Source organism: Nuphar pumila, chromosome 11, assembly GCF_984573655.1.
Source record: "Nuphar pumila chromosome 11, dmNupPumi1.hap1.1, whole genome shotgun sequence".
Classification (NCBI taxonomy): domain Eukaryota; kingdom Viridiplantae; phylum Streptophyta; class Magnoliopsida; order Nymphaeales; family Nymphaeaceae; genus Nuphar; species Nuphar pumila.
The window spans coordinates 12,902,248-12,928,986 of record NC_143259.1 but is presented as its reverse complement, the minus strand read 5'-3'; the positions used below and the strand labels follow the sequence as shown (position 1 = coordinate 12,928,986).

General features: G+C 36.1%; 1 protein-coding gene, 1 non-coding gene and 1 pseudogene across 3 annotated transcripts; 2 read left to right on the top strand and 1 right to left on the bottom strand.

Moving 5' to 3' along the window:
- Positions 1-19,567: 19,567 nt before the first annotated feature.
- Positions 19,568-21,524, top strand: OTP70 (Tetratricopeptide repeat (TPR)-like superfamily protein). The gene has a single exon (XM_089981145.1). It carries the CDS (start codon positions 19,643-19,645, stop codon positions 21,260-21,262), a length of 1,620 nt encoding a protein of 539 aa, XP_089837271.1. The 5' UTR covers positions 19,568-19,642; the 3' UTR covers positions 21,263-21,524.
- A 677-nt stretch (positions 21,525-22,201) lies between these two features.
- Positions 22,202-25,384, bottom strand: LOC149822014 (uncharacterized; annotated as a pseudogene). Its single transcript, XR_016425772.1, has 8 exons — positions 25,295-25,384; positions 24,231-24,377; positions 24,043-24,140; positions 23,161-23,231; positions 23,024-23,084; positions 22,841-22,926; positions 22,667-22,756; positions 22,202-22,586 (listed from the first exon to the last, which is right to left on the bottom strand). The product of XR_016425772.1 is annotated as an uncharacterized LOC149822014 (transcript).
- Positions 25,385-26,517: 1,133 nt separating this feature from the next.
- On the top strand, positions 26,518-26,589 carry TRNAD-GUC (transfer RNA aspartic acid (anticodon GUC)). Its single transcript has one exon. It is a non-coding gene; the product is annotated as a tRNA-Asp (tRNA).
- Positions 26,590-26,739: the final 150 nt, after the last annotated feature.

The following is a 26,739-nucleotide window of genomic DNA, read 5'->3' as shown; positions in this document are numbered from 1 at the left end:
AATGTTTTGTTCATAGTGTTAGTGTGGCACTATGTAATTTGCACATGCACGGTGTTGCTTGTGTTCATATTTGTAAATATTGCAATATGAAATATAGTACTTATGCAAGTACAAAATTTTAGTTTTTTGTATTTTAAGAATGTACAATACATACTCAATCTACGACATATGAATGATGTCAATTATTTTGTGGCTTGTGTGGCCATTGGCCTAAGGCACTGAGGGTACGATACTATAAATAATGAATTAATTAAGAACAAACTTCACTAAAAGATTAGTTTGTTCTCTCTAAAACATGTGGATTGAACAAGTTTGTCAAATATGGACGAGCATTAGCACCAACCATAGGGCAAAGAGAGTAATGGTAGTTGGTCAATTGTGGATCATTCCTACCTATGGGAATTAGGAGAACGAGACTCTGATGCTTGAGGTGGAGGTGAAGGTGGAGTTGCTATTGTATCCCTAGTAGTGCACTGTGTTGACTTGAAAAGGGGATAAGGGTACCATATTCTAGGTTCCATGGAGAGGGATACCTTGACGAAGGATCCTGAACTCTAGTGCAATTGTAAGACCCGCAATTTTTTAGTAAAAATTATGAATAAATCTAAGAGTTGTTTTATGTAAAAATGTCATATGAACTCGAAATGCGAAATAAATAAATTTCAACAAATCAATTATACTTATAACATATATATCCCAGCAAAGATATGCTCAAACAGTGAGAGAGCCATAACTTTCTTTCTGAACAAAATTAGGAGATTTCAATGAGCCAACTCGCTTAATTTCGTATATATGAAGAAAATGATGTACTCACATTTTTTCCATGAAAAATATCCACATGACTTCAAAAATACGTGGGACCCACAAAAATATCCTGTGGACCCCACAAAAATATCTTACATAAAATATTCTTTGGACCCCATAAAAATATCTCATAGAATCATGAGGTGGGCTCCATAGTGACGTAGAAGTCATTTTATTACTTCACCACTAAGTTTGGGTTTTGTATCAAGTAAGTTGACTAGATCGAATCCACACCCCGTGTAGATCCAAGATCCATAAAATTTGCCTATAAATAAAAGGAGACCCCTTTTAAAAAATCATCTAACCCTCTCTCTACTTTTACTCTCTCTAGCCTCTTTTCTCTCTCTCCTCACTCTTGGTTCTATCCTAGACCTAGCCCACTTGCACTGAGCTTGGACCTCCTTAGCCTAGGCTAAGGTCAGTTGGTCAAGATCCACTTGACCTATCAGGTTAGCTTTTCCCTCTCATCTCTTGACTTGGTCCTAGCTTAGGTCAAACATATCTGATTTGGAGTTAGCCTACTTGAAGTGAGTCTAGACCCAGTTGGGACAAGACCCCTTGGTCCTGACAGCTTTACCTCCTCTACCATTCTCTTTCCTAAGTCTAACCCATCCGACCTAACCTAGTCTAGTTGAGGTAGGTTGGACCTAAGTTAGGTCCAAACTGGTTCTTGGTCTAAACTTCGTCAGATCGTTATTTTATCGAAAGTTGCAAGAGACACGCTTAGTTGTGACTGTACCGAACGTAAAGGAGGTGCGAGCTATGACCTAAGAGTTCCTCAACCACCTCGTTGGAGCACGACCGCATAGCTTGGGTAGGTTTGTGCACCAAACAATGCCAAAGTTCCACTATTCTCGATATATATGTATTAAAGATTGTCGTCACATTGAACGATGCCAAGGTTCTTGCCTTTCACATATACGTATATATGTAAATGCTTATACATTTAAGATTATCGTTGCGTCGAACAGTGCCGAGGCTCCTACTTTCCATAAAATATATATACTTGTTTATGCATTTAAGATTATCATCGTGTCAAATGATGTCAAGGCTCCTACTTTTCGCATATACATATATATGTATTTGCTTATGAATTTAATATTTTCACTGCGTCAAACGATGTCAAGGCTTCTCATTTTTGCATATATATATATATATATATATATATATATATATATATATTGTGTATGCATTTAAAATTGTCATCGCGTCGGATAATGCCAAGACTCCTACTTTTTTGTAAATATATATGAATTTGCTTTCTGCAACTTATTTAGTTTGGTTTTTCCTATCGAACATTAAAAATGCATTCATTTACACCACATCGCTATATCGCACAGGCTCCTGCTTATACTATACATAGTTGTGCATAAATAAGCATTCAAATGAGGATCAACTCTTATCGCCAAACGTGATTTCATATGTTGCTCCTCGATCAAGATTCTGATTGATGAAAGAAGCCCCTATTGAAAAGGCTTCACTCTTTGCACAAAAATATTTTTTCTCGTAAAAGCCTAATTTATTTGCACATGGCCTAGCTAAGTCCTAAGGTTCCAACGAACCATGATAGATGTGAGGTATGCACAACAGTGCACATCTATCCTCGAGTTAAGCGTAGTGTTTCCTCCATCAAAGAAAGGAAGTGTTGTCGAGTTTTTTCAAAGAAGCTCACTGATCTTTGAAAAATTATAGCATGTACTATGTCACACAGAGGATGTGTTGTTGAAATTTTGACAAGTTACTTTCTACGAGTAGAAAGAGTCATAACGCTTCTTCCGCCAAGCAGAGGAAGTGTTGTCAAAATGTTTGGCAAAATGCTTGCCTGAACTAGTTTGGATGGCACGATGATGCCCTTGGTTTCAAAACCCTGTCGGTATAGCTTATTTCACCTTAGCTTGTAAGGGCACCATACTCGTAAGGGTCGATACGCTAGAGTAGTTGCAACTTAACTAAGTCAATGTTTGTTGCGGCTACATACATCGAGAAGTCAATCCAAGGTGATTGTGGTATATGCATGCTCATATGAAATATTATTATATAATATGACTCGTAGGGCCAGCATGCTGGAGTTGGTTGTCCACCCAAAAGAGGTGAAATGCTCGTGAAGGTCGTAGATGCCGAGAGCAGAATCATGCATGCATATGAATAAAACTTAACAATAGTCTCTTGACCACACGGTTGAACCGCGCTTCAGAATAATGGATGGGGTTGGGATACATATTTTCCTTATTGAAGAACACATCGGTTTGCCCGAGTGGCATTTGAATGTCCTATAAAGAACGGTTATGCCGCCAACTCCTTCTGGACTATTGCTCATTGTATCATACGGTTATGGTACAATTGTGAGTGACACGTATTTATTAACAACCAAAGATTCGAAGGGACGCCACATCACTCAAGAGGTTTGGAGGTGAGGTTATCCTTAAGATCTAAGAATTGAACCCTATTATTGCAGTAGAGGATGCATCAGAAATGACCCGGTAGGATTATCCTGGTATGAGTTATGGTTTTCCCTACCGAACTTGTATCTAGAGAGAGTAAGATAGAGAGAAGGAAAGAGAAAGAGTTGAGAAAAAAAAAAGTGAGAAAAAAAAACTATGTGAGAGGTTTAGAAAATAAAGAAAAGAGAGAAAAAAAAAGAAAGAAAAGAGAAAAGAAGAATAAGAGAATTCAAACATCCATTGATTTTCTCTAGTTTTTCGATCTTTGATTCAAGGTACAAGTTTCTCTCTCATTTCGCATGAGAAAGAATATGTATAAATTGATTTAGGCATAGGTTTAGAGGGAAATTAAAAGGGAAAATTAGATTTTCAAAGACTTTTATATATATATATATATATATATATATGTATGTATGTATATATATTATTGTTCATGATTGTGGATTTTCCTGTTCATACATCTGAATATATATATGTGACTATCTACTTCAGATTTGTCGAGTTCTCATGTTCAAGCAAAACTGAATATATATATATATATATATATTTATTTCAGGTTTGTTAAGTTTCATATTCATGCATCTGAATATCTTTATGTATTTCATACTTATCGATTTTAATGTTCTTGCATATGAATATATAAACATATATGCATGTCCAGATTTGTTAATTTTATTAATCATGCATGGATATACATATCATCATTTTTTTTTCTTGCAGCTGAACATATGCAGGTGTGTAAGATTTGCTTATTTCCCATGATCATGCATATTGAATATATACATACATCTCTCTCTCTCTCTTTATATATATATATATATATATATATACAGTTATGTTGATTATCTGATCATGCCGATGAAGTAAATGTACATGTATTCTTAATTTGTTCAATTCATGATCATGCATGTGAATCTGAATTGTCGATTTCAAACTTGTGTTTTTTTTTTATTTTTGCCGAGTTTATTATTCTAGAAATATGCATATGAATATTCAATTTTTTATCATGATATTTTCAGTTGTTGTTTGCATAAGTATTTCAGTTTGACCAACCCATGTACATGATTATGATCATTTACATGTGTATTTCAGGTATGGCCGACTCATGTACGTGGATTAGCCAGTAGACTATTACCCATGTACATGATTTATATCTTGTGCATGGATCTGACCAGTTGTGAAGATGTTTATATATGATAGGTTGATCCATGTAGATGAATTTGATCATGCACATGGATCAAAACAATTGATGTAGTTTATTTTTCTGGTCAGTCTCTGATTGTGATGGTGTTGGTTGATTCATGTACATGAATTTGGTTCGCGGATTGCGTATTTATTAATGGATTGATATATGTACATGAATCTAACCTGAATTTGATATTCTATAAGGGATCGATACATGTACATGGATCTGATCATGTACGTGAATCTGACCAGTCCAGTTAAATTGTTGCATAGCTGAATTATGTACATAATATGGAGCATGTATACAAATCTGACTAGCAGTTGTGCATGAGATTGATTATGAATGATGTAGTTTGCAAGTATTCTATTCGTCTGTGTATGTGCTTGGCTTAATGTGATTCTTTTTGTGTTTTAAATGTGCATTGTGAATATGTTTGGAAAATGTGTGTGTTTTCATGTTCATTAAAATTTTGTAATTTTGCATAAATCACTTTTGAGATATATAAGTGGTTAGATATTAACCATTGTGGGCTCTGTAGGCCAGGAGCATGTGTTGCACAAATATTGTTGATTTTATTTATACATTGCAAAATAATTTATGAAAATTATTGGTTTTTCAAATTTAATTATGCTATTAAATTATGAGGGCCAGGGCTCGAAATTGCTTTTACATATTGATTTGCAAAACGATTATTATGTAAAAAATTTGAAAGTAATTTGAAATGGTAAAAGGGGCCAAACTATTGTAATTAATCTCTTTCTCGATGTCTTTTGCACAGTGTGAGAATACTAGATGACATTCATGGGGGACTGTGAGGATACTAAAACTTCGTGTGCAATTGTGTCCCATAACCCGATGTTGTGGTTCACCTCTCAACCATGGTTTTAGGGAGATTTTAGTCTCTTTGCCTAGGGGGGTTGTTGTTGACTAAGGTATAGTTAGTATATAAAGAAAGTGACGTAACTTGATGTTGATTTCTTTAATATCTTGGCATTAGATGTTATTTTTTAATGTTTTGATGGATGGTGTTGATTTCTGATATCGGTCGAGGAACAAGTATAAAACCTAATAATAAAATACAAATTGTGTTAAGCTATGTCTGAGAACCTAACTATAACTTCGCGAATTTGTGCCTCTTTTGAGTATCTGCGAGTTTAAAAAAAAGTAAAAATTAAACTTGGGTGCATTTAATAGGGACATGCATGTAAAAACAACTCTGATAAACAACTTAATAAATTATTCGTGCATGTGCATTGAATCATGCATATTTTACTGTTCAGTATTAGTTCATGCATTTTTGCATATTTAATTATGCATGATGTATTGCTTGCGATTTTCTCTAAAATTTATGCATGAATTTATTTATGCTATTTTCTTTATTGTTTAATTTCTAGAGGAATTCGTACGAGAACTTCAATTCTTACCCATTTTCGTACAATTGTTTTATATGCATAGATGCTCAATAATGTCTTGGATTGGTTGGTTGAAGGTTGCGAGGCTCGTGATTAGTGTTTGAGTTATGACTAAAGCACAAGATTGAATATATAGTCAATTTTTATATTGTAGACTTATCGACTTATTGATTCATTTAGTTAATGAAGTTGATTTATTACTGCAAGTTGATTCAATGTACGAAATGTTTGTGGTTTGGTATAATAAATTTGTGATATGCCCCGGATCCTTGAGTGTTTTCCACAAATGCTTTAAAAACAAAATCTATAATTTTCTAAGGTCAGTTGAGGACATTACATTTGGACTATGTTTTTATGCAACATGAAAGAGTGATTGTGTATGCTTTCAGGCATTTGAGGATTCATGAACGAAACTATTCTACACACGGTTTAGAATTAGCAACAATCATCTTCGCTTTAAAGATTTGGCAACATTATCTATATTAAGAGAATTTTAAAGTGTTCTCAGATCATAAAAGTCTCAAGTATTTTTTCTCGCATAGATAATTGAATCTGAGACAAAGGAGATGGTTGAAATTTCTAAAAGATTATGAGTTTTTCATCTCATACCACTCTGGTAAGGTGAATGTAGTGACATATGCATTGAATAGAAAGTCATTATCATCGACATTGATTGGTCTAACTTGGGACATGTTAAAGGATGTTATCAATTGACAACTGATAGTTGGGGAATCTGGTAATGTGCGGTTCATGTATTCTGGGTTTCAGGGAGAGGAACACCTTGACGGAGGGTTCTGAACTTTGGTGCAAGTGTCTCAGTTTTTTTCCAAGGATTAAAAGAGATTAAAAAAATGGTTGAATGAACACCTGTGAATAGGTTAAAGATGCTCACAAGAGCCAAGAGAGTGGTGCTCTTTTGATATAAAGTAGGATCATAATAAAAAGTATATGTTAAGCATCTTTTACAAAGCAACATAAATTAAATAAAATATTCATTCATGTAGGTCAACAGGGCATGAGTTTGTGAGTTTGCTGCATAATGCACTTGAGGGTCGACCCCTATGTTGGAGGACTCAACTACTTTTTACCGTAGTTCTGTTTTTTTTTGTTCTGAGAGTTAACCCTTGGGTTGGGAGGGTTGACTTCTTTTCTCTTGTGTAATTAATGTTCCGTATTTTCAAGTGTCGACCCGCGTGTGTGAAGGTTCCACTCAATTTTTTTGTATTGATATTAGGCCTATTTATGAATGTTGACTCCTGGGATTGTCGAGTCGACTCCTCTTGAGTTCCTTATGTACATGTGTGTGCTCTTTGGTATGTGGATCGACCCAGGTTTGGGTCAAGTCAATTCTTTGAATTCTTCTCTTGAGTGTGACTCATGCTCACAAAAGGTCGTGTGAGTGGAGTATTGTATGAAGATAAACTTTTATCACACACACATTTTTAATAAAATGTTTTCAGGGGCAAAACCAAAGGTGGAATAGGGCGTGATGGACAACAGAAGCTCATGGATCTTGGCGGATGGGCTTTTGGACTTTCTTTTGGGGAAAACTTTTGGTTTTTTGTTTATAATGGAAGTTTGTATATATATATATATATTATTCATATGATGTAAAAAAACTCTTACATTTTGTGAATAAATTATATGAGAAGACTTTTGTCAATTTGTTGAAACTCATCCCAATTGTGATCTTGGGATTCATAAGTAAATGATATTTCATCAAGGTTTTTAAAACTAAAAAAAATGCTGCATAAATACTCTCGGGGTTCGAGTGTCACACATTGAATTACTAGCTTCTCGAACAAGTTTACATCAATGAAGGTTTTAATAAGAGCTATTCTTGTGCCAATAAAAATCCTTTTCTCATATAGTGATTAAACTTTGTTATGTATATTATTATAAATGAAGTTGAAATATAATTGTTGTTTAACAATTTAACTATGTTGAATTGTATATGTCTATGTGTTTTAAAAGTTTTTAAAATAGTGATTGAATTGTATTGAATTTTGAAATGTGTTTGAAATGCATATTCAATTGTATATATAACATGTATCTATGTTGAACTAAATTTTGAAATACATTTCAATTGAACTTTGAACTGTGTATATAACATATGATATTTCGTTGAAGTGAAGATTGATTTGTATATATAACAAATGACACGTTGTTGAATTGAAGTTTGAAATATGTTTGAATTGAAGATTGATTTATATATATAATAGGTGACTGTGTTATATAAAAGTTTGAAATGGAGATTAAATTGTATGTATAACAGGTGATTGTGTTGAAATAAAGTTTGAAATTTGCATGTAACAAAAAAATTCTCATTTTTAAATAAAGTTTGAAGTGTGTTTGATTTAAAAATTAAATTATCTAATAACAGGAAAAATCTGAGTTTAAAATGTGCTTGAATTGAAGATTGAATTGTGTAAATTTTCTCCAATTACTTCATTGAAAATATTTGCCAGAAATAGTCATCAAAACTTTTGCCAAGGAGGAAGAGGTTTGAAGGCCATCAGTTGGAGATTACAAGAACCTTAGGTTAGCACATAAAAATCATATTTAAAATTTTTAATATGTGTAGCTAATTAGCAAGTAAATCTGATATGCATATGATTTAATAAAAACAAATTTGAAAATTTTAATGTGTAAATCACAACAACAACTACTCCTTCATCCCAAAACTTGGGGTCGGCAATATGAACCAAAAAAGAAAATCATTATGGGTCTTCCACATGAATCATTCTCCTCCAATCATTTCTATCCAATGCCATGTCCTCGGTTAGGTTCAAAGCATTCATATCTTTTCCTATCACCTCCATCCATGTCTTCCTAGGCCTACCCTGACCTCTTTTAACTAATATATTTTCCCATTTCTCCATCCTTCTAACTGGAGCATCATTAGGCCTTCGCCGAATATGTCCAAACCACCGTAAACAATTCTCTCTCATCTTATTTTCAATGGGTGCAACGCCTACCTTCTTACGTATCTCCTCGTTCCGAATCTTATCTTTTATTGTATTTCCACACATCCATCTCAGCATACGCATCTCAGCTACACTCATTTTTTGAATATGATGTCTCTTGGCAGCCCAACATTCCGTACCATATAGTAAAGTGGGCCTAATAGTCGTCCTATAAAACTTCCCCTTCAACCGCAATGGGATTCTACGATCGCACAACACTCCAGTTGCACTTTTCCATTTCATCCACCTAACCTTTATCCTATGATTTACATCTCCATCAATTTCTCCATACTTTTGAATGATAGATCCCAAATATTTGAAACAATCATCCACCGGTATTTCTTGCTCACCAAGCTTCACTACACTCCCATCACTACTTTGTTGCTTACTAAACCGACATTCCATGTATTCTGTCTTACTCTTACTCAACTTAAAACCTCTTGCTTCCAATGTCTGTCTCCATAATTCTAACTTAGCATTAGCCCCAGCTCTAGACTCATCAATCAAAACAATATCATCATCAAACAACATACACCACAACACATTTTCTTGAATTGATCTCGCAAGCTCATCCATTACTATAGCAAATAGGAAAGAGCTTAAAGCAGATCCTTGATGTAACCCAACCGTTATAGGAAAATTGGTTGTCACCGCTCCACAAGTGCGGACATTGGTTACTACTCCTTCATACATATCCTTAATTATACTAATGTACTTGAGAGAAACACCTTTCTTCATCATTGTCCACCAAATAACGTCCCTAGGTACTCTATCGTATGCCTTCTCCAAATCAATAAAAACCATATGCAAATCTTTGTTCCTCTCTCTATTTCTCTCAATAAGTTGTCTAAGAAAATATATAGCTTCCATAGTTGATCTTCCAGGCATAAAACCAAATTGATTCTCCGATATCATGACAACCTTCCTCAACCTAGACTCAATCACCCTCTCCCAAAGTTTCATAGTATGACTCATGAGTTTTATACCACGATAGTTTGTGCAATCTTGTATATCACCCTTATAGGCCCCAAAGTATTCTTCCTCCACTCATTAGGCATCTTATTTGACCGCCAAATCTTGTTAAAAAGTTTTGTCAACCATTCTAAACCTTTCTCTCCCAAGCATTTCCAAGCCTCGATAGGTATACCATATGGGCCAACTGCCCTTCTAGATTTCATTTTCTTCAAAGCCTCTGCAATTTCTTTCTTTTGAATATTGCGCATGAAGTCACGATTCATCTCATGAAAAGGAATGGAGAAGTCGCCAAGATCTTGAGCATGACTTTCATTAAATAGCTTATCAAAATATGTAAATCAGATTTAAAAATTTTAATGTGTAGTTATTTAGCATTTAAATTTAATATGCATATGATTTAATGAAAACAAGATTTAAAGTTTTTAATATATGTAGCTACTTAGTATATAAAATTGACATGCATATGATTTAATAAAATTAGATTTGAAAATTTTAATATGTGTAGCCACTTAACATGTAAATTTAATATGCATATGATTCAATAAAAATCAAATTTAAAATTTTTAATATGCATAGTTTAGCATGTAAATTTGATATGAATATGATTTAATAAAAGCTATGTTTAAAAAAATTTAATATGTGTAGTTACTTAGCATGTAAATATTACATGCATATGATTTATTAAAATCTTTTGCAAATTTTAATATGTAGCTACTTAGCATGTAGATATGGTATGCATATGATTTAATACAATTAAATTTAAAAAATTTAATATATGTAGCTACTTAGCATGTAAATATAATATGCACATGATTTAATATATGTAGCTACTTGGTATGTAAATATGATATGCATATGATTTAATAAAATCATATTTGAAATTTTTAATATTTGTAGCTACTTAGCATGTAAATTTAAAATTCATATGATTTAATAAAAACCAGAATTGAAAATTGTATTGTGTAGCTACTTAGTATGTTAGTATGTAAATCTGATATGCATATGATTTAATAAAATAAGATTTAAAATTTTCATGTGTGCAACTACCTAGTATGTAAATCTCATATTTTTGTGAACCATCAAAATAAAATTTGAATATTGTTGTGTATAAAGTCATAACATGTGAAATTAACATTGTTATCAATTAAGTTTTTAATATAAACATAGTCATAGCATGTGTAGTTAGAATTTGTTTTAGGGTTCAATAAAAAACGGTTTCAAATTTGGGATACATGTTGAATAATAGTTTGTATCATGTTTAGTAAATTGATGTCAAGTTCGTATAGCATGATCCTACATTGAAACTTAGATGTTGATTTATGTACCTCTAGCATATGATAAGTATGCAAAGGCTAGGCCAAATCAAAATCATACATATAGGTTGTTGTATGTGGTGCGCGATCAAATGGAAGTTACAACTTAGATTTTTGGTTGCGTGTTTCCTAAGTATATAGCCATAACTAGATCATACTATATTCATGTTTACAACCAACAATTAGAAAATTTTACATTGGTATGACTTACCTTGAGCCAGGGATTGACCCTTTAGAGCTGAAGGGGAGGTCAACTCCTAAGGCTTATGACTTAAATATTAAATTAGAAATGTATGAAGTTTCAAATAAAGTATTTGGATATGGACCTGAGAGAAAATACAAATCGATCAATCCATATGATTGGGATTGGGTTCTGTTGGTGGACCCAATTAGAGGTTGAACCATTGAGTTTGGACTTGGAAGGGGGTCTAAACTCAAACAAACCCATATTGCTTTATAAGACTTCGATCCACATTATTTGGATCTTTGAATGAGTTAGCTCAACCCAAATGAATTAGGGTAAGGTTTAGACTGATAACATAGTTTAAATCAGGCATATGAGAGAATGGGGATTCATTTGCAGGATCCAAATGGACTCCACTAAGAGAAATTGGGTTTTTGGATCCATTTGGAAGACACAAATGGCCCCCACTATGAAAACAAAATATTGGATCCACTTGGGGACCCAATTGGATCCTGCTAAATGAATAAAGTGGTTTAGACTCATTTGAGACCCAAATGGATCCCATTAGACTGAAACAATTATTTGGATCCACTTAAGCTCTGAATAGATCTCCCTCAAAAGAAAAAGTGTTTTGGATCCATTTGAAAGATCCAAATGGATCTAAGTAAAGAAAACAATGATGTGAACCCGTTTGAATCTCAAACGGATTCTATTCAATAAAAAAATGGATTTGGATCTATTTAGCGCCCAAATAAATCTAATATATATATATAATAAATAAATAAATAAAAAAGATGAGATTTGGATTTGATGATACCGAATAAGTCTCACCAAATCCAACCCAAGAACCCAGAACACTTGAGTTGGGTTGGGATCCAAATAGGACCCAAACACAAACCCAAACCCAAACCTCCCTCTCATTTCAAAACTTTATAAAACACTCCATCGCCCAAAGTTTTTTAAATTGTTTTTTTGTTTTTTATTTCTTCTTCGCAACCCAACACCCACGGCCACTACTGTCACCTCCATGTCGCCGACCATCGTGTGGTCAGGACCACGGTCACAGTGCCGTTGTGGCCTGACCCACTGGACGATGGGGGCACTGGGGTGCCCCTCCACCATACCTCACGAGATGGGGGTCCATTCCCTCCCCCGTTTCATGGACTACAAAGGGGTGGGGGATCACTTCCCCCGCCACCCACTCTAGGGAAGTGGCAGGGGTCACCTCCCCCCACCCTCGTCCGCCTTCCACTATAAATAGATTAGGGGGAGGAGGAGGCCTCAACCATCCTCTTCCCCTGCTCGTTCTTTCTCAGTTCTCTGCCCTCTCAGTCGCTCTCTCGATCCTGTCTCTCTCTCTCTCTCTCTCAGTCTCGATTCTTTCTCTTTTCGGTGACAGGGACACCACTCAAGTGTTGCCCCTCTTTCCCTTGTTCTTTCTTTTCGGCATGTGGAACCAAGCCAAATTGAGCATCACCCAAATTCTTGTACCTCCACCGGGAGTTTGGTCGAGTTCGACCACCTTCCCCATTGTCTCCACCTTCATTGTGGTTTCCCCACTCCCCAAAGACCTGCATGAATGTCGAGGTAACCTTATGCCAATTTTTGGATAATTATATAATATATAAATATATTAATTTTCATGTGCATGTAAATATGTATATAGTTATATATATTTATGAGAATATATATATATATATATACATATATTATATGGAATATGCAAAAAGAAATATGTATGAGCTTTTATGAGCTTTCTGAATAAATTACGAGACTTTACAAGCTTTTAAAATATTTATGAACTTTTGAAATAATTACGAGCTTTTGAAATAATTATGAACTTTTGAAATATTTGTGAGTTCTGGCATAATTATGAGCTTCCGCATACTTTACAAACTTTAAATATGTATAACAATTTCTTAAGATTGGATTTTGCATGTCATTTTATGAGAATTATTATAATTCACATATAATTGAATTACAATGTTAATGCATGTGATTATATGTTTTTTAGAATTGACACATAATGTAATGAAGCATGCATGTAGTGAATTGTTTAAACTCAAATAGTAGATCTATGGGTCATGAGAGTCATGCTAGCTATGCCTACATGTTATAATATTAAATAACTATGATACATGATGTATGCATGGCTCTTGATGTAGCTCAAAATTCAAGGAACCTGTTATGATAGATGAAACCTTATTTTATGTTTTTTTTTTGACACATGAAATGATGCATGATTTGCACCTATGTTGGCTCATGTTGGAGTTGAGGGTTCAAAGAACTTGTATAGTATCATTGGGCATGTGGTGTGTATGACATATGATATAATATAGGCATGCATGTACTTATGTTTGCTCATACACGATCTTGGGTTAATACAAACCCATGAGGTGTGAAAGGGATACCGTACCAAGAGTAATATATGATTATACATACAATTATGTTATGTTCGCCTTCACAGATGAAGTGCTCATATGGGCTAAAAGTGCCCGAGCAACATCGAAATGGGTTATGCATTTATAAATGAATAATGATTACTTTTGAGGAGTACTACGGTTATTGAACCCTAAATTACCTAATGATATGAGGCACATGAAATGATAATCCCATAATAAGAACTTTGTAACCCATTCAAATTTGTGATCTACTTAGAGAGGTAGGTGGTACACGCCTTAAGTGATAATATTATATTTTATGTTAGCAAGGCATCTAAATGGTCTCCAGTCACTCGAAGGTTAGGAGTGTGACACTATCAACATATCCTAGGTGATAGATTCTCAACTACTATAGTTAGTCCAAAATACATCCTATAATGAATGTTACGCCATAGAAGGGTTTTTCTCTTGGTCATAGACCACTCGCTTTAAGTTATTCTCAATCAGGCACCCGAGTAAATTATAACTCATAAATAATATACCCCCAGAATGTCGTGACTGTTGGAGTCGTCATTCTCCCATGTACCTGAGGGGATTGTAATCAATAGAAACATAAACTTTTTTATTTACATATTCTTAAAATAAAAATATGCCATGATAATGCATAGTCATATTATGAGTAAATTTGCATGTTACTTAATTATTTTTAATTTTGAAACATGTCATAATCTTTTCTGATAAACTATATTAGAATTGTATCATGCCTTGATGAATTGTGACATCTTATATAAAAATATATATTTTAATATTATATAATTACCTGGGATTGGTGTATACCTACTAAACCTTCATAAGTTTAACCCTTTAAAGAGAGTTGTGGTGATTGATATGCTGGACAATGGATGACGAGATGCAGGAGCTACATCAAGAACCAAGACCCTGTTGATGATCCTGGGCTAGAATTAGGATTTTGTTTCATTTTGATCCTAAGTGCTTGTGTAATTGTAAACTCTGTCCTTCTTATCTATGGTATTGCATTTAGTGAATTACTACTTTAGAAATATAAATTATTTTGTTTTTCATACACGATTCATGAATGGTTCTCTAATTTTATGCTTGTTGATTTATACCTGAAACCCACTCTAAAGTCTTTCAACCCCCATATAAAATATATTGTTTTCGTTATTTCAAGTTAAAAGAAAAATCTATTTTTTGCTAAAATTTCGGTTTAAGATTTTGGGGCATTGCACTTAGAGGAGTAGGTTATTTTTTTTTTGTGTTTCTGAGGTATATGACATTGGGTCCAATGGTTCTATTTGTGCAAAATTGCATATTTGATTTTATATAGTTTTTATTCTATTGCACGATGTATATGCATGGTATATGCTTCTAGGCAAATATTTGCCAATGAAATGTGAGGTGATATGTGAACTTGATTTTACAGGAAATCCATGGTTGAGAGGTTAAGTACCCTAAGTGTGTGATCTTTTGTTGTAAGGTGTGGACCCAGAGGTACCTAAGTGGTCCATATGTGATATTGTTTTGAGTTTGGACCTGAAGGTACCTAAGAGGTACGATGAAATGTATTTGAAAATGAATTAATAAGATTTGTAAGATCACACTTAATTAATGGTCACACTATGAAAGATGAGCTAACTATACCAACATGAGGATCTATTTTAGATGGTTGTCTAGTAGTTGGTGTATTCTGTCACTTTGTCTTTGATGAGGCCAGTCTCTGACTCCGGTGGCTTAGGAGACATCTTATAGATCTGTGTTTCTTGTAAGGGTCAAATGTGAACCCTGTCCCCAACCCTATGCATTAGGGGCAACTCCGTGGGATCCATGGGCAGTTGACTTGCAAGTGGAAGCAGTTCCATCATTTAAGTTTAGTTGTGAACCTGTCTCCTTCCACGAGGGAGAGGGGACCACCCTGTGGATATGTGTTTCCTCTTTGGGTTTGAAGAACCCCGTCCCCAACCATAGTGTCTTAGGGGACCACAAATTTGGCTAGTAGCTTGGGTAGTGCACTACAACCTTCTAGGGTGAGGTATTCCTTGGTGAAGGGCCCTAGACTGTAGTGATGGCTGTCAATGTCCAACTTAGGGTAAAATGATAATGTGTGATTGAATAAACCACTCTTGTGTGGTCCGAGGTGCTCATAGTTAGCCATGAGGCTGGTGCCCCTTGTGGTGAGTAATTGCAAGAGAAATTAAAGTTGTGTAAGTGCATATCATGTAAAGCAAAAATAATTAAATAAAAAAGATTTAATACAACACTCATGCATAAAGTAGAGCATGCATAAGATTGTGTTTTTCTTGGAGAGTGACCTGATTGCTTGATGTTTCCTTTGTTGTTATGTTTTTTCTCGTTGAACCTGCAAGGTTGACACCTCTGTGAGGAGGGTTGACCTTTGCGATGTGTATAAGGGATACATTGGAAGGCAATTAGCATACTTTTGGATATTTTGGTCTTTTGCTTCTTGTATCTCCAACCTTACGAGATTTTGTTGGTTGACTTGTTTGGTTTTTTGCCTTTTGATCCTGGCTTACTATTAGGAGTCGGGTTTTGTAGTTGAGGGGGACATACTGAGATGTTGTAATCTCAACCTTGAATCTTCTATGTTTTTCAGGTGAGGCATAGAAGGATCAGTAGGGTGAATTGTGCTCGACGAATCTCGAGTTGCTTTGGGGTTTTTGGGTTATGGGTTTTGTTTAGTGATTCATATTCATATACATCATTTTGTAAATGATGAACTTGTAAACTCTATAAACCCTTTTGAAGTGATATTTAATGAATAAATCACATATTGTTTAGTGATCATGGAATGCTTGTCCCATATTTCATTGTTACAAGCTTTCGTTGTGTTTTACGAAAGAAAATGCAAATGTGTTTTATAAATTAAAAAGATATTTAAAAAAATAGGGGCAAACTTTGAGTCATCCTCTGTCATGGCGACATAAGGAATATATGAGCTATATGTAATTGTATTAAATAAACAAGTGCATTTTAGTTATTTTACTAACATGGATCAGGGATAGGGAAAACCGTAAGTCCATTCATGCCTCCATCCCCACACAAGTTTTTATTTGCACCTCTATCTCTGGTTCATTTTTCGTTTCATGTCCTCCATCGCCACCCCAAACAGGGCGGGTTCGGTTAGATCCTCACTTCCTCTTGGTTCACTGCCATCCCTAGGTATCACCTTCTTGAGATGATACCAACCTCATTGGTTTCACCCTCGTCATCACTAGAAAATGCTTGGCCTTCTAGTAACAACACCTACCTAAGTGGCTTGAGCTTGGCTATTACAGCTTTAAATAAACTCAAACTGAACTGATGCTCGTTCTTAAAGAGCTCATGCTGAGTCAATGGTGAAAAACATTTTAAAGAGGAGTGTCACTGTCATAAGAAGTATTGCTACCACAAAATGTTGCGATATGTTGTGGACATACTAAAGAATACCATTATTTTTAGTGGTATGGTCATTTTTCGTATTTCCATTTCTTCATCAGTATCCCATGAAGACAAATCTCGCTCTTGTGAAAATTTTAGTGAGGAAAATTATTGTGATAATTTTAAAAACACAGCTATTCATAAAAAGTTTGGAAAATGATCGTACAACAAAAATGACATGTTTCGTGAAAGACCTTGAAATTTCAGAAATACATCTATTATAAAAAATTGCAAATACTGTTATTTTAGGACCTTTTTAGCCTTCACACATATCATTTCTATGCGAATTTCCTTCATATGCAATTTTTTTTTGTCTCCATCAAAAATGCCTTAGTTGTTGCCATAGCTGGCAGTTTCCTCTTAATTTCCATCACCTTGACAGAAACCAGTCTTCGGTGGATCCCTTGGTGGCGCGGGTATGGCGGATTCCACCGCGACTGAAGGAGACACTACTTGGCGGCAAAGAATGGCCTGAATTTTCTGATGAAAACTCAAACCTTGAAACCTCGCAAATACCTGAGTTATCATGCTTTGTAAATTTACCAAATTCACATAAAATAAGCGTGAACGAACTTTCTTTTAAACTCGAACCGACAAACATAACAAATATTTGAGTTGCCTTGCATAAAAAAATGTAATAACGTCACATAAAAAATCTGCGAAATTTATTTTTAACTCAAACCGACAAACATCACAACTACTTGAGTTACCTCGCATAAACAATTTACAAAATTCACATACAATAAGTGTGATGAAACTTTCTTTTAAACTCTCGAACCTCAAAACATCACAAATATCTAAGTTACTTTGCATAAAAAGTTCCTAAATTCACATAGAAAAATTATGATTTTTTTTAAACTTGAACCGACAAACTGCGTAAATATTTGAGTTACTTTGCATAAAAAATATAATAACGTCACATAAAAATCTATAAAATTTCTTTCAAACTTGAATCTCCAAACTGCGTAAATACCTGAGTTACTTCACATAAAAAAATAAAGAATGCTCATAAAAAAACTGTGAAATTTCTTTTAAACTCGAACCTCCAAATCTTGCAAATAGTTGAATTACAGCACATAAAAATTTACTAAATTCATATAAAATATATGCGAGTGAACTTTCTTTTAAACTTCAACCTCCAAACGTCGCAAATACCTGACTTCACATAAAAAATGAAATAATGTTGCATAAAAAATCTGTGAAATGTGTTTTAAAATTTAAAATGCATGCCTTTTTTCTGCGATTAAGATGGTAGTAGCGGGTCTGGGTTATTTTTGACCCGGTACCAGTATCTCAAAATTTTTGCTTCTTTGTAAGAATAAAATCTAGGGTTCTTCATGGTCCCCAACATGTAATCCCCCAAATCCACTCTGCATAATTTTTTAGGTTTTCTTATCTCTGGTGACTTTTCTGGTGATTCTGAGGAGGCTGCGACATTCTTCCCATCGACTTCCCATGTTAGATTGAAATGTGAGTTTTTTATGGTCCCCAACTTGTGGACCTCAATTACGATGTTTGGATGTTCGAGAGTTTAAAAGTAAGTTTTCTCGCACTTATTTTATGTGAATTTCATAAATTGTTTATGTGAGTTAACTCAAGTATTTGTGAGTTTTATCGGTTCAAGTTAAAAACAAATCTCTGAGATTTTTTATGCGACGTTATTATATTTTTTATGCAAGGTAATTCAAGTATTTGAGATGTTTGTCGGTTTGAGTTTAAAAGAAAGTTTGCTTACACTTATTTCAAGCAAATTTGATAAATTTTTAATGCGCGATAACTCAGATATTTGCGAGGTTTGAGTTTTCATCATAAAACCCAGGTCTTCTCAACCGCCAAGTGGTAGCTTATCCAGTCGCAACAGAATCTGCCCCGCAACACTAGGAGATTCGTCGAAGACTGATTTTTGACAAGGTGATGAATTGAGCATTGATCGTCGGTGATAGCGGCAACTAAAGCATTTCCGGTAGAGACGAAAGAAATTCACATATAAAAGAAATTCACACTGAAAATGATAGGTGCGAAGCTAAAAATATCCTAAAAACAACAGTATTTGCGATTTTGGACATCAAATGAATTTATAAGGTCTTTCATGAAACATGTCATTTTTGCTGTACAATATAGTCATTTTTCGTGAAAAGTTTTTAGAAAAATATTGATATAAATATAAATGTAAATAATATATATATATATGCGTGTGCCTTTATGACATAAAAATATTGCAAGAAACCGTTTGTATCACATTATAATGGGTTAAATTCATGCTAAAACACAATATTTTAAACGAATGCATTTTTTAAATATCATGCTATTTTTGTTTGTATAATACTGCCCACTGAAAAACTAAGACCGCGATATTTTCAAAATATCCACCATATTTCTGGACCGCTATGGTCCATCCTACTCCGTTTCTTGTAGTTGTAGAGCAGGTCTCTGCAGCGCACTCCCGGTACCCACCAGACTTACGCTCGGAGTCTGGCTGAACTAAGCATTGGTAGCGCGACGTTGCTGCAGCAGCCACAACTAGATGGAGGCGGCTGCACCATCACCACCCTTGTCTGCGCGGGGTTGTGGGTGCCGCTACCAATGTCATCGCCCAAGCAGGAGCAAGAACAACCATCGTCGGCAACCCTTCTCTCATCAGAGCAAGAACGGACGAGGAAACCTCATCACCAAACCACCACCACCGCCACCAACTCCCCTTCTCCTCCACCGCCCCCACACCACGACCAGACTGCAAATGCTCAACGAGACCATCAAGGACGTCCAAAATTGCGTGGAGAAAGGAGTTCAGGTCGGGCCTGACATCTTCTCCTCCCTTCTGGAGACGTGCTCTCAGATGGGTGCCCTCCAACAGGGCGTTCAGATCCATAAACTCATCTCACCGCGTCTTCTTCTGAAGACTACGTCTCTCTCGGCCAAACTCCTGAGGTTTTATGCCGTGTGTGGTCGTCTCGAGGATGCCCACAAAGTGTTCGACCAAATGCCTCAACCGGCTTCGGTGTTTGCGTGGAACTCCCTCATATCTGGGTACGTCGAGCAAGGTCAGTATGACGATGCGATGACTCTCTACTACCAAATGGACGAGATGGGTGTTGAGCCTGATAGTTTCACTTTCCCCCGCGTGCTCAAGGCGTGTGCAGGGATCGGGTCATTGCAGAGGGGAGAGGACGTCCATCGGCATATCATCCGGTGCGGTTATGGTGGCGATCGGTTTGCTACGAATGCCCTCATCGACATGTATGCGAAGTGCGGCGAAATTGTAAAGGCTCGGCAGTTGTTCGATAAAATGTCTGAAAGAGACATTGTTTCATGGAACACGATGCTGATTGGATACATTCGACATGGGTGCTTGGATTACGCTATCAATATGCTCCGTTTCATGATTGCCGAAGGTTTTGAACCAGACTCCATTGGAATCTCTGCAATGCTATCCGGCTGTGCTTCTGCCTCAGACAGTCACGGTCTCAAAATCGGGAGTCAAATCCATGCGCGACTTCTCAGGCAGGGAAATGAGTTAGACTTATCGGTGGGCAATTCTTTGATTGGTATGTACTCCAAGTTGGGCTGCATCGGTCGTGCTCGAACCGTGTTCGATCAGTTGAAAGAGAAAGATGTCGTATCGTGGAATTCCATCATCTATGCTTATGGTAGAAAGGATTCCCAACAAGCATTTGCCATATTCAACATCATGATCGACTCTGGTATCACTCCTGATAGTATCACCTTTGTTGCATTGTTATCTGCATGTGTTAGCCAAGCAGTGTCATCTCCATGCCTCGTTGACGAAGGTCGGTATCTTTTCAAATTGATGCAAGAAAAGTATGGTATTGAACCATGCATACAACACTATGCATGTATGGTGAATCTTTTAGGAAGAGCAGGACTTATTGATGAAGCATACAACTTGATCATTGAGGAAATGCAGTCACCACTAGAGGATGGAGCAAGCATTTGGGGAGCGTTGCTATTTTCCTGCAGTGTACATGGGAACGTGGATGTGGGTGAGATAGCAGCTGATAGACTGTTTGAGTTGGAGCCTGATAATGTAGAAAATTTCAACCTTCTTTTGCAGATATACTGTGGGGCAGAAAGGTGGGATGATGCAGACAGGGTGAGAGAGATGATAAGAGAGAGGGGACTGTAGCAAGCTGCAGTGAAATCGTGTATATCAGCAACCGCATATCCTTGACTATTTACATGGGTTGGCAAGTCCTATTTTTCTGCATTTATTCTTTAGTAAAAAAAAAGTCCTGATTTCTTGATTCATTTTTTTACCAAAAACAATGAAACATGCATCAAGAGGGCCTTGTTTGTTTGGTTCAGGCATTTGTAAAAGAAAAAGCATTAGATTTAATGAAATTCTTTATATCTATTGCATTGGGAGAGATTAAGATATTTGACCAAAAGAGATCCAAGCTGGCCCAGCTCTGATTGAATTGAGCTGTATGTTAAACAAAAAGCTTTGAAATAGGCTTCTGATAAAAAACGAGCAGTTCTCGTAAGATTTGTAGCATGAATACCTTTACCCCTTGCAGAGATGTAAGGTGTCATTCTAGGATTCCATTTACTATTCCTAGTACCATGACCAAAATGAACCCCCACTTCCATCATCTCTTCCAAACTGATGTTCCAATATCTTCTTGTCATTTATCCTTATAATTTCTCTAAAAAAAAGAGATGAGGTACGATGAAATAAATAATTGTTCCAATGGACCGGAGGTTGACAGTTGAATACAAGGTTCAATCTTCACTTCATTATTAATAATTCCTTTATCCTTGGTTTCTATATTCTCTTTATTAACAAGCCATTTATTATATTAGTATTAGCTTAGCTAATAATGAATCTACTCTAATGAACATATTAGTATTAGCTTAGCTAATAATGAATCTGCTCTAATATGAACGATTGGATTAGATCTCATAAAACAATCCATGTATTATGGAAACTCTTTTGCTTGGGGATGCACTTTTAATCAGTCATTAGAGCCAATTTATTGGAAGATGAAACTTGAATACAGAAAATGTTGATAGAATGAGATATTGGTCGCAATTTTCCAATAAAACGGTCTCAATCCTCTTCATCTCATACTATTTCAGTTAATTCACCCTTCCGTTGAGTAATCAATGAGGACGGCTACAACAACCTCAAAACAAATTCCCCAAAACTTTTTGTTGAAGGGACTTCTAACATCCCAAAAAGCATTCAAGTTACACACACATTGGGTATACTAGTTTTGGACACAAACACTAATGCCATGGTTGAGGATAGGTGCACATCAATTACTTGATTCATCTATAAAAAAAAATGATAAAGAACTGAACCCTAATTAAATGGCCATTGCATCTGTGCACTTTGAGGTTGATGAAAACACATGGTAGCATCTTAAACTCTTCTGATTTGCTTCCTACACTGTCATGTACTTCAAAATGGCTGAACGGATTTTCTCCGTATACTCTGCTGCTTGTTTCTGTAAAATAGACAGAAAAGACATGAGAAACAAAGAGAACACCTACCTAAAATAACAAGTCAGCTGGCAAAAGTCTCTACCTGCTCATTCTCATGTGCACTTGCTATGTTTTGATCAAGAAGTGTCAACAATGATCTCTTGATCTCATTTTTCTCAACTATATCCAACAACTGTCTCAAGGAGAGCATCGTGTTAGTTGGAAAACAAGACTATAGTTAACAGAGACTGGTTCATATGACTATTATTATACACACAGTTGCTTTCTTTTCCTTTGACTGCAATATTCTGGCCAACCATTCTTTTGCTAGTATTAGGTCCCCTTGCATGTTATCCTATGCTTCTGTTGCATGAAACATAACAAACTGAATTATTTCATGGTTAGCCATGACAACTGTTTAATACCCTCAAGATCCGTATTTAGGATGATAGGAACCGACCAATTCCTTCCATCAGAACCTTCTGCATGGCTTCCAGTTCAATCAGCCTATTCTCCATGTCCTGAAAATGGATCAACAGATCTGCAAAAGTTGTTATATTGAACCATATTTTTTAGCTTATTATTTCAAGAGAAAACCTTTGTTTTTGCGACAGCAAATCGTAGTTGGCCGATTTCGAGTTCCGCGTGCAAAAAACTCCTTGTTTAACCTGCAAAATTTCATTATATTAACAGAATGAGTAAGCATGCCAGCATATTTATTAAGCTAGAAACACTGAGAATGAGGTTCCATCTTCATGCATACATGACTTCAACTGATTAAGGACCATAAGTGGCTATTAAAAAAATGTTCCCTCATAACACAATATTGCTGTTTCAGTTCGTGGAAAAAAAATCTTTGAATGCCAGCAGAATAACTTTTATGGTTTACATAGCATCAGTTCCACTCATCATAATCTGGTTCCTCGTACAATTTCTAAGACTAAGCCAAGAAATGTACAAAGGCACAGATCATCTGTTAATGGAAATGCATACATAAAGGCACATGTCAACAAAATTCAGGCGAAGAGATTTGAGAACAATCCTCAACCCAATTCTTCATGCTTGTAGAATATGATATATAGATCGCTAGTCACACACTATATGTATAAACCAAATGGTACCTTAGCCAGGACTGGCTCCCAAATTGCTTATTCCCCAGAAAAAGGGTCCTTGTGCATTTACCAAAAACTTCTTGGGGGTTCACTGTCAAGTTAACTATAGGATCACATACACACATGATTGGGCTTATGTTGCTAAATTGTACAGTAAATGGTAGATGGAAACATCATAAAGTTCAAACCTTGAAAACATCAATCTAAAATCCAATTCTGAATCTGTTCACTAAAATTGAAGATGGTTTTGGAGCAAACATAGCTGGATATACAATATAACAATAAATCGTTCATCAAAATCCAAACAAATTAATTACAAGAATCATGAAACAAATCCAGAATTAGTAGAATTGAAGAGTGTGAGGACCTTGGTCTCAATCTTGCAATTCCGTATTCAATATCCCGATCTTCAGTGTCAAGGAATTATTCGATGACCCCGGCATCCGTCTCCGGCATGACTCGAGCCTAAAACAAGAAGCTAGAATTGGAAACCACGAGAGAAGGGATGAAGAAACTAAAAGGAAAGACAAGCAGGATGGTAGTGGTGGTGCAAACCTGTCTTTTGGCGATGCGGTTGCGCCGTTCTTCTTGGACTTGTTGGCGGAATTCTTCCATGGCATTGGCGTCGTTCTCGAACTTCCTCTTGAATTCCAGCCTCGAGATATGCCCTCCCTGAGGTGGACCAAGTATCCCTTCCAGATCCTTTTTTTCACAAAGATGTTAATATTTGGGGAGATAAGAAAGACATGGTGGTAATGTGAGAGAGAGAGCCTAAAGAAGATCAACATTACCACTCATGAAGATCAACAAAATGTTGAACACATGAACCAAACAAGATAGAAAACAGAAATAGAGATATAGAAAAATAAGAAGTTAAAGAAAAAAAACTACAAATAGCAACCGACAACAAAGCCAAGCTCGACCAGGATCTGTTGGACTAGAAGGCACCACCGATGAGTGAACGTTGATCAGAAGAAATGAGAGGTCTCTAAGATGCATAAGTAGAATCACATGTACATCAACCATGATTTTATAGAAAACATTACCACTCATGAAGATCAACAAAATGTTGAACACATGAACCAAACAAGATAGAAAACATAAATAGAGATATAGAAAAATAAGAAGTTAAAGAAAAAAAACTACAAATAGCAACCGACAACAAAGCCAAGCTCAACCAGGATCTGTTGGACTAGAAGGCACCACCGATGAGTGAACGTTGATCAGAAGAAATGAGAGGTCTCTAAGATGCATAGAATCACATGTACATCAACCATGATTTTATAGACGAGATTATTAAGGATGACTGAAATTTAATGAAAAATAGCATCATTGCACGCCATCCAAATAAACCATCAAGTAGTAAGCAACCACGTCTTCCAAATCAGCCTTCACCATTTGCATAGTCTTTAGATCTACTTTAGAGAGAGATTGCAACTCTACTTTCGAAAAAAAAAGATTGCAACTCTACTTTAGATGCAATTAAGAGAGAAAAAACTGATGGGTGGTATTGGTATTTACTTTAAAGAAAGAGAGAGCCGAACTATAACCATCAACATTACGATACCAAAACAGGTTCAACCAACATTGAACCTACCGGATAACCTTGAGAGAGAGACATCCAATGAAGACCACCCTGCCGTGTCTCGAACTCGAAGCTGCTCGTCTAGGCTGGGAGGAGCCCCACCTGAAATGCCCAGTGACGCCATTAACGCACCGGACAAGCTTCTTCGCGCACACCGACCCTTCTTCACACACACTCTCTCTCTCGACAACCGTATGGAGGGGGATAAGTGGTGGGGTCTACATGACACGAACAAACATCAACACCAAAACTAAAAGTTTTTTTTTTTCAAATTAGTCCCTGCCTTTTTGTCGATTTGCAAATTGTTCGTCACTTTTTGCGCTTTTGCAAATCGTGTTCACCTTTTGATTAAGAATTTAAGAGCGCGTTTGTGTATCATGGAAAGTGGGTTGTTTTCCCCAAAAACGCATCGACGGTCGTGAGTTTTTGCGGAACCGAAAGTGACAACACAAACTGTGGAATAGTGCATTTTTGGAAAAATACCCTCGACGGGCGTGCTCTTTTACTGCTGGAGGTGGGTTTTCTGTAGAAACGGTTTTCGTGGGAGGTCCGATTCCATTTTCTTGGCAGTAGAATCCACGAAAAGCGGGGGCCGCGGCACCCCCATTCCGTGACATGCAAACGCCCAAACTCTTGCAAATTAGTCCATGAGGTTAACATCTGTTAATTTTTTTTTTTACGAAAACCGTTAGGGTCAGGCAAATTTGACAGCTCTACCCTTACAGAGAGTGAGAGATGGTTTCTCACCCCAACAAGCCGTGATAGACCTTGTGCGAGGGACGTACACCGAACAACTGATGGAAATCACCGAGCAGTTGCCGGAATCCCTGCTTGTGAGAGCTCGGTGGTCTGGGAAGAAAAGGGTTTTGAGAGGAGACAGGTAGGGAGTGCATAGTAATTTTACTTGATATTTAACCATGGTCAACATTTGATCATGGTTAGTTTGACAAACATTTAGCAGAAGGACCATTTTTGCACTAACAGTGAAAAAGGTAGGAACCAATTTGCATAAGTGCATAAGGCCGGTACTACTTTGCAAATCGACCAAAAGCCGGAGACTTAATTTGCAAACAACCTAGTAAAAAAACTATAGCAAATACATATCATATCTTGAATACAGGAGCAAAAGTAACTGCCAATAGCAAAAAAAAGTCACCCCTTAATTATCTAATCTAGTCTGGATTCTAGACTTCGGCCCTTTGTTTACCGTACGTTGAATAGTCAATTTATTAAAATGATCAATATATCTATCAATAGGTCGTTGTAGTATAGTGGTGAGTATTCCCGCCTGTCACGCGGGTGACCCGGGTTCGATCCCCGGCAACGGCGTTTTTTCTTTTTTTTTCATTTTTGGCCTAGCAAAGGTTGAGCTTGATCGAATATGCGAGGCACATTATTTTAGGCAAAATCCGAATGTGGATTTGGATCTATTCAATCGGATCACTTTCGGATTTGGGTCGGATTCAGATCAGCATTTTA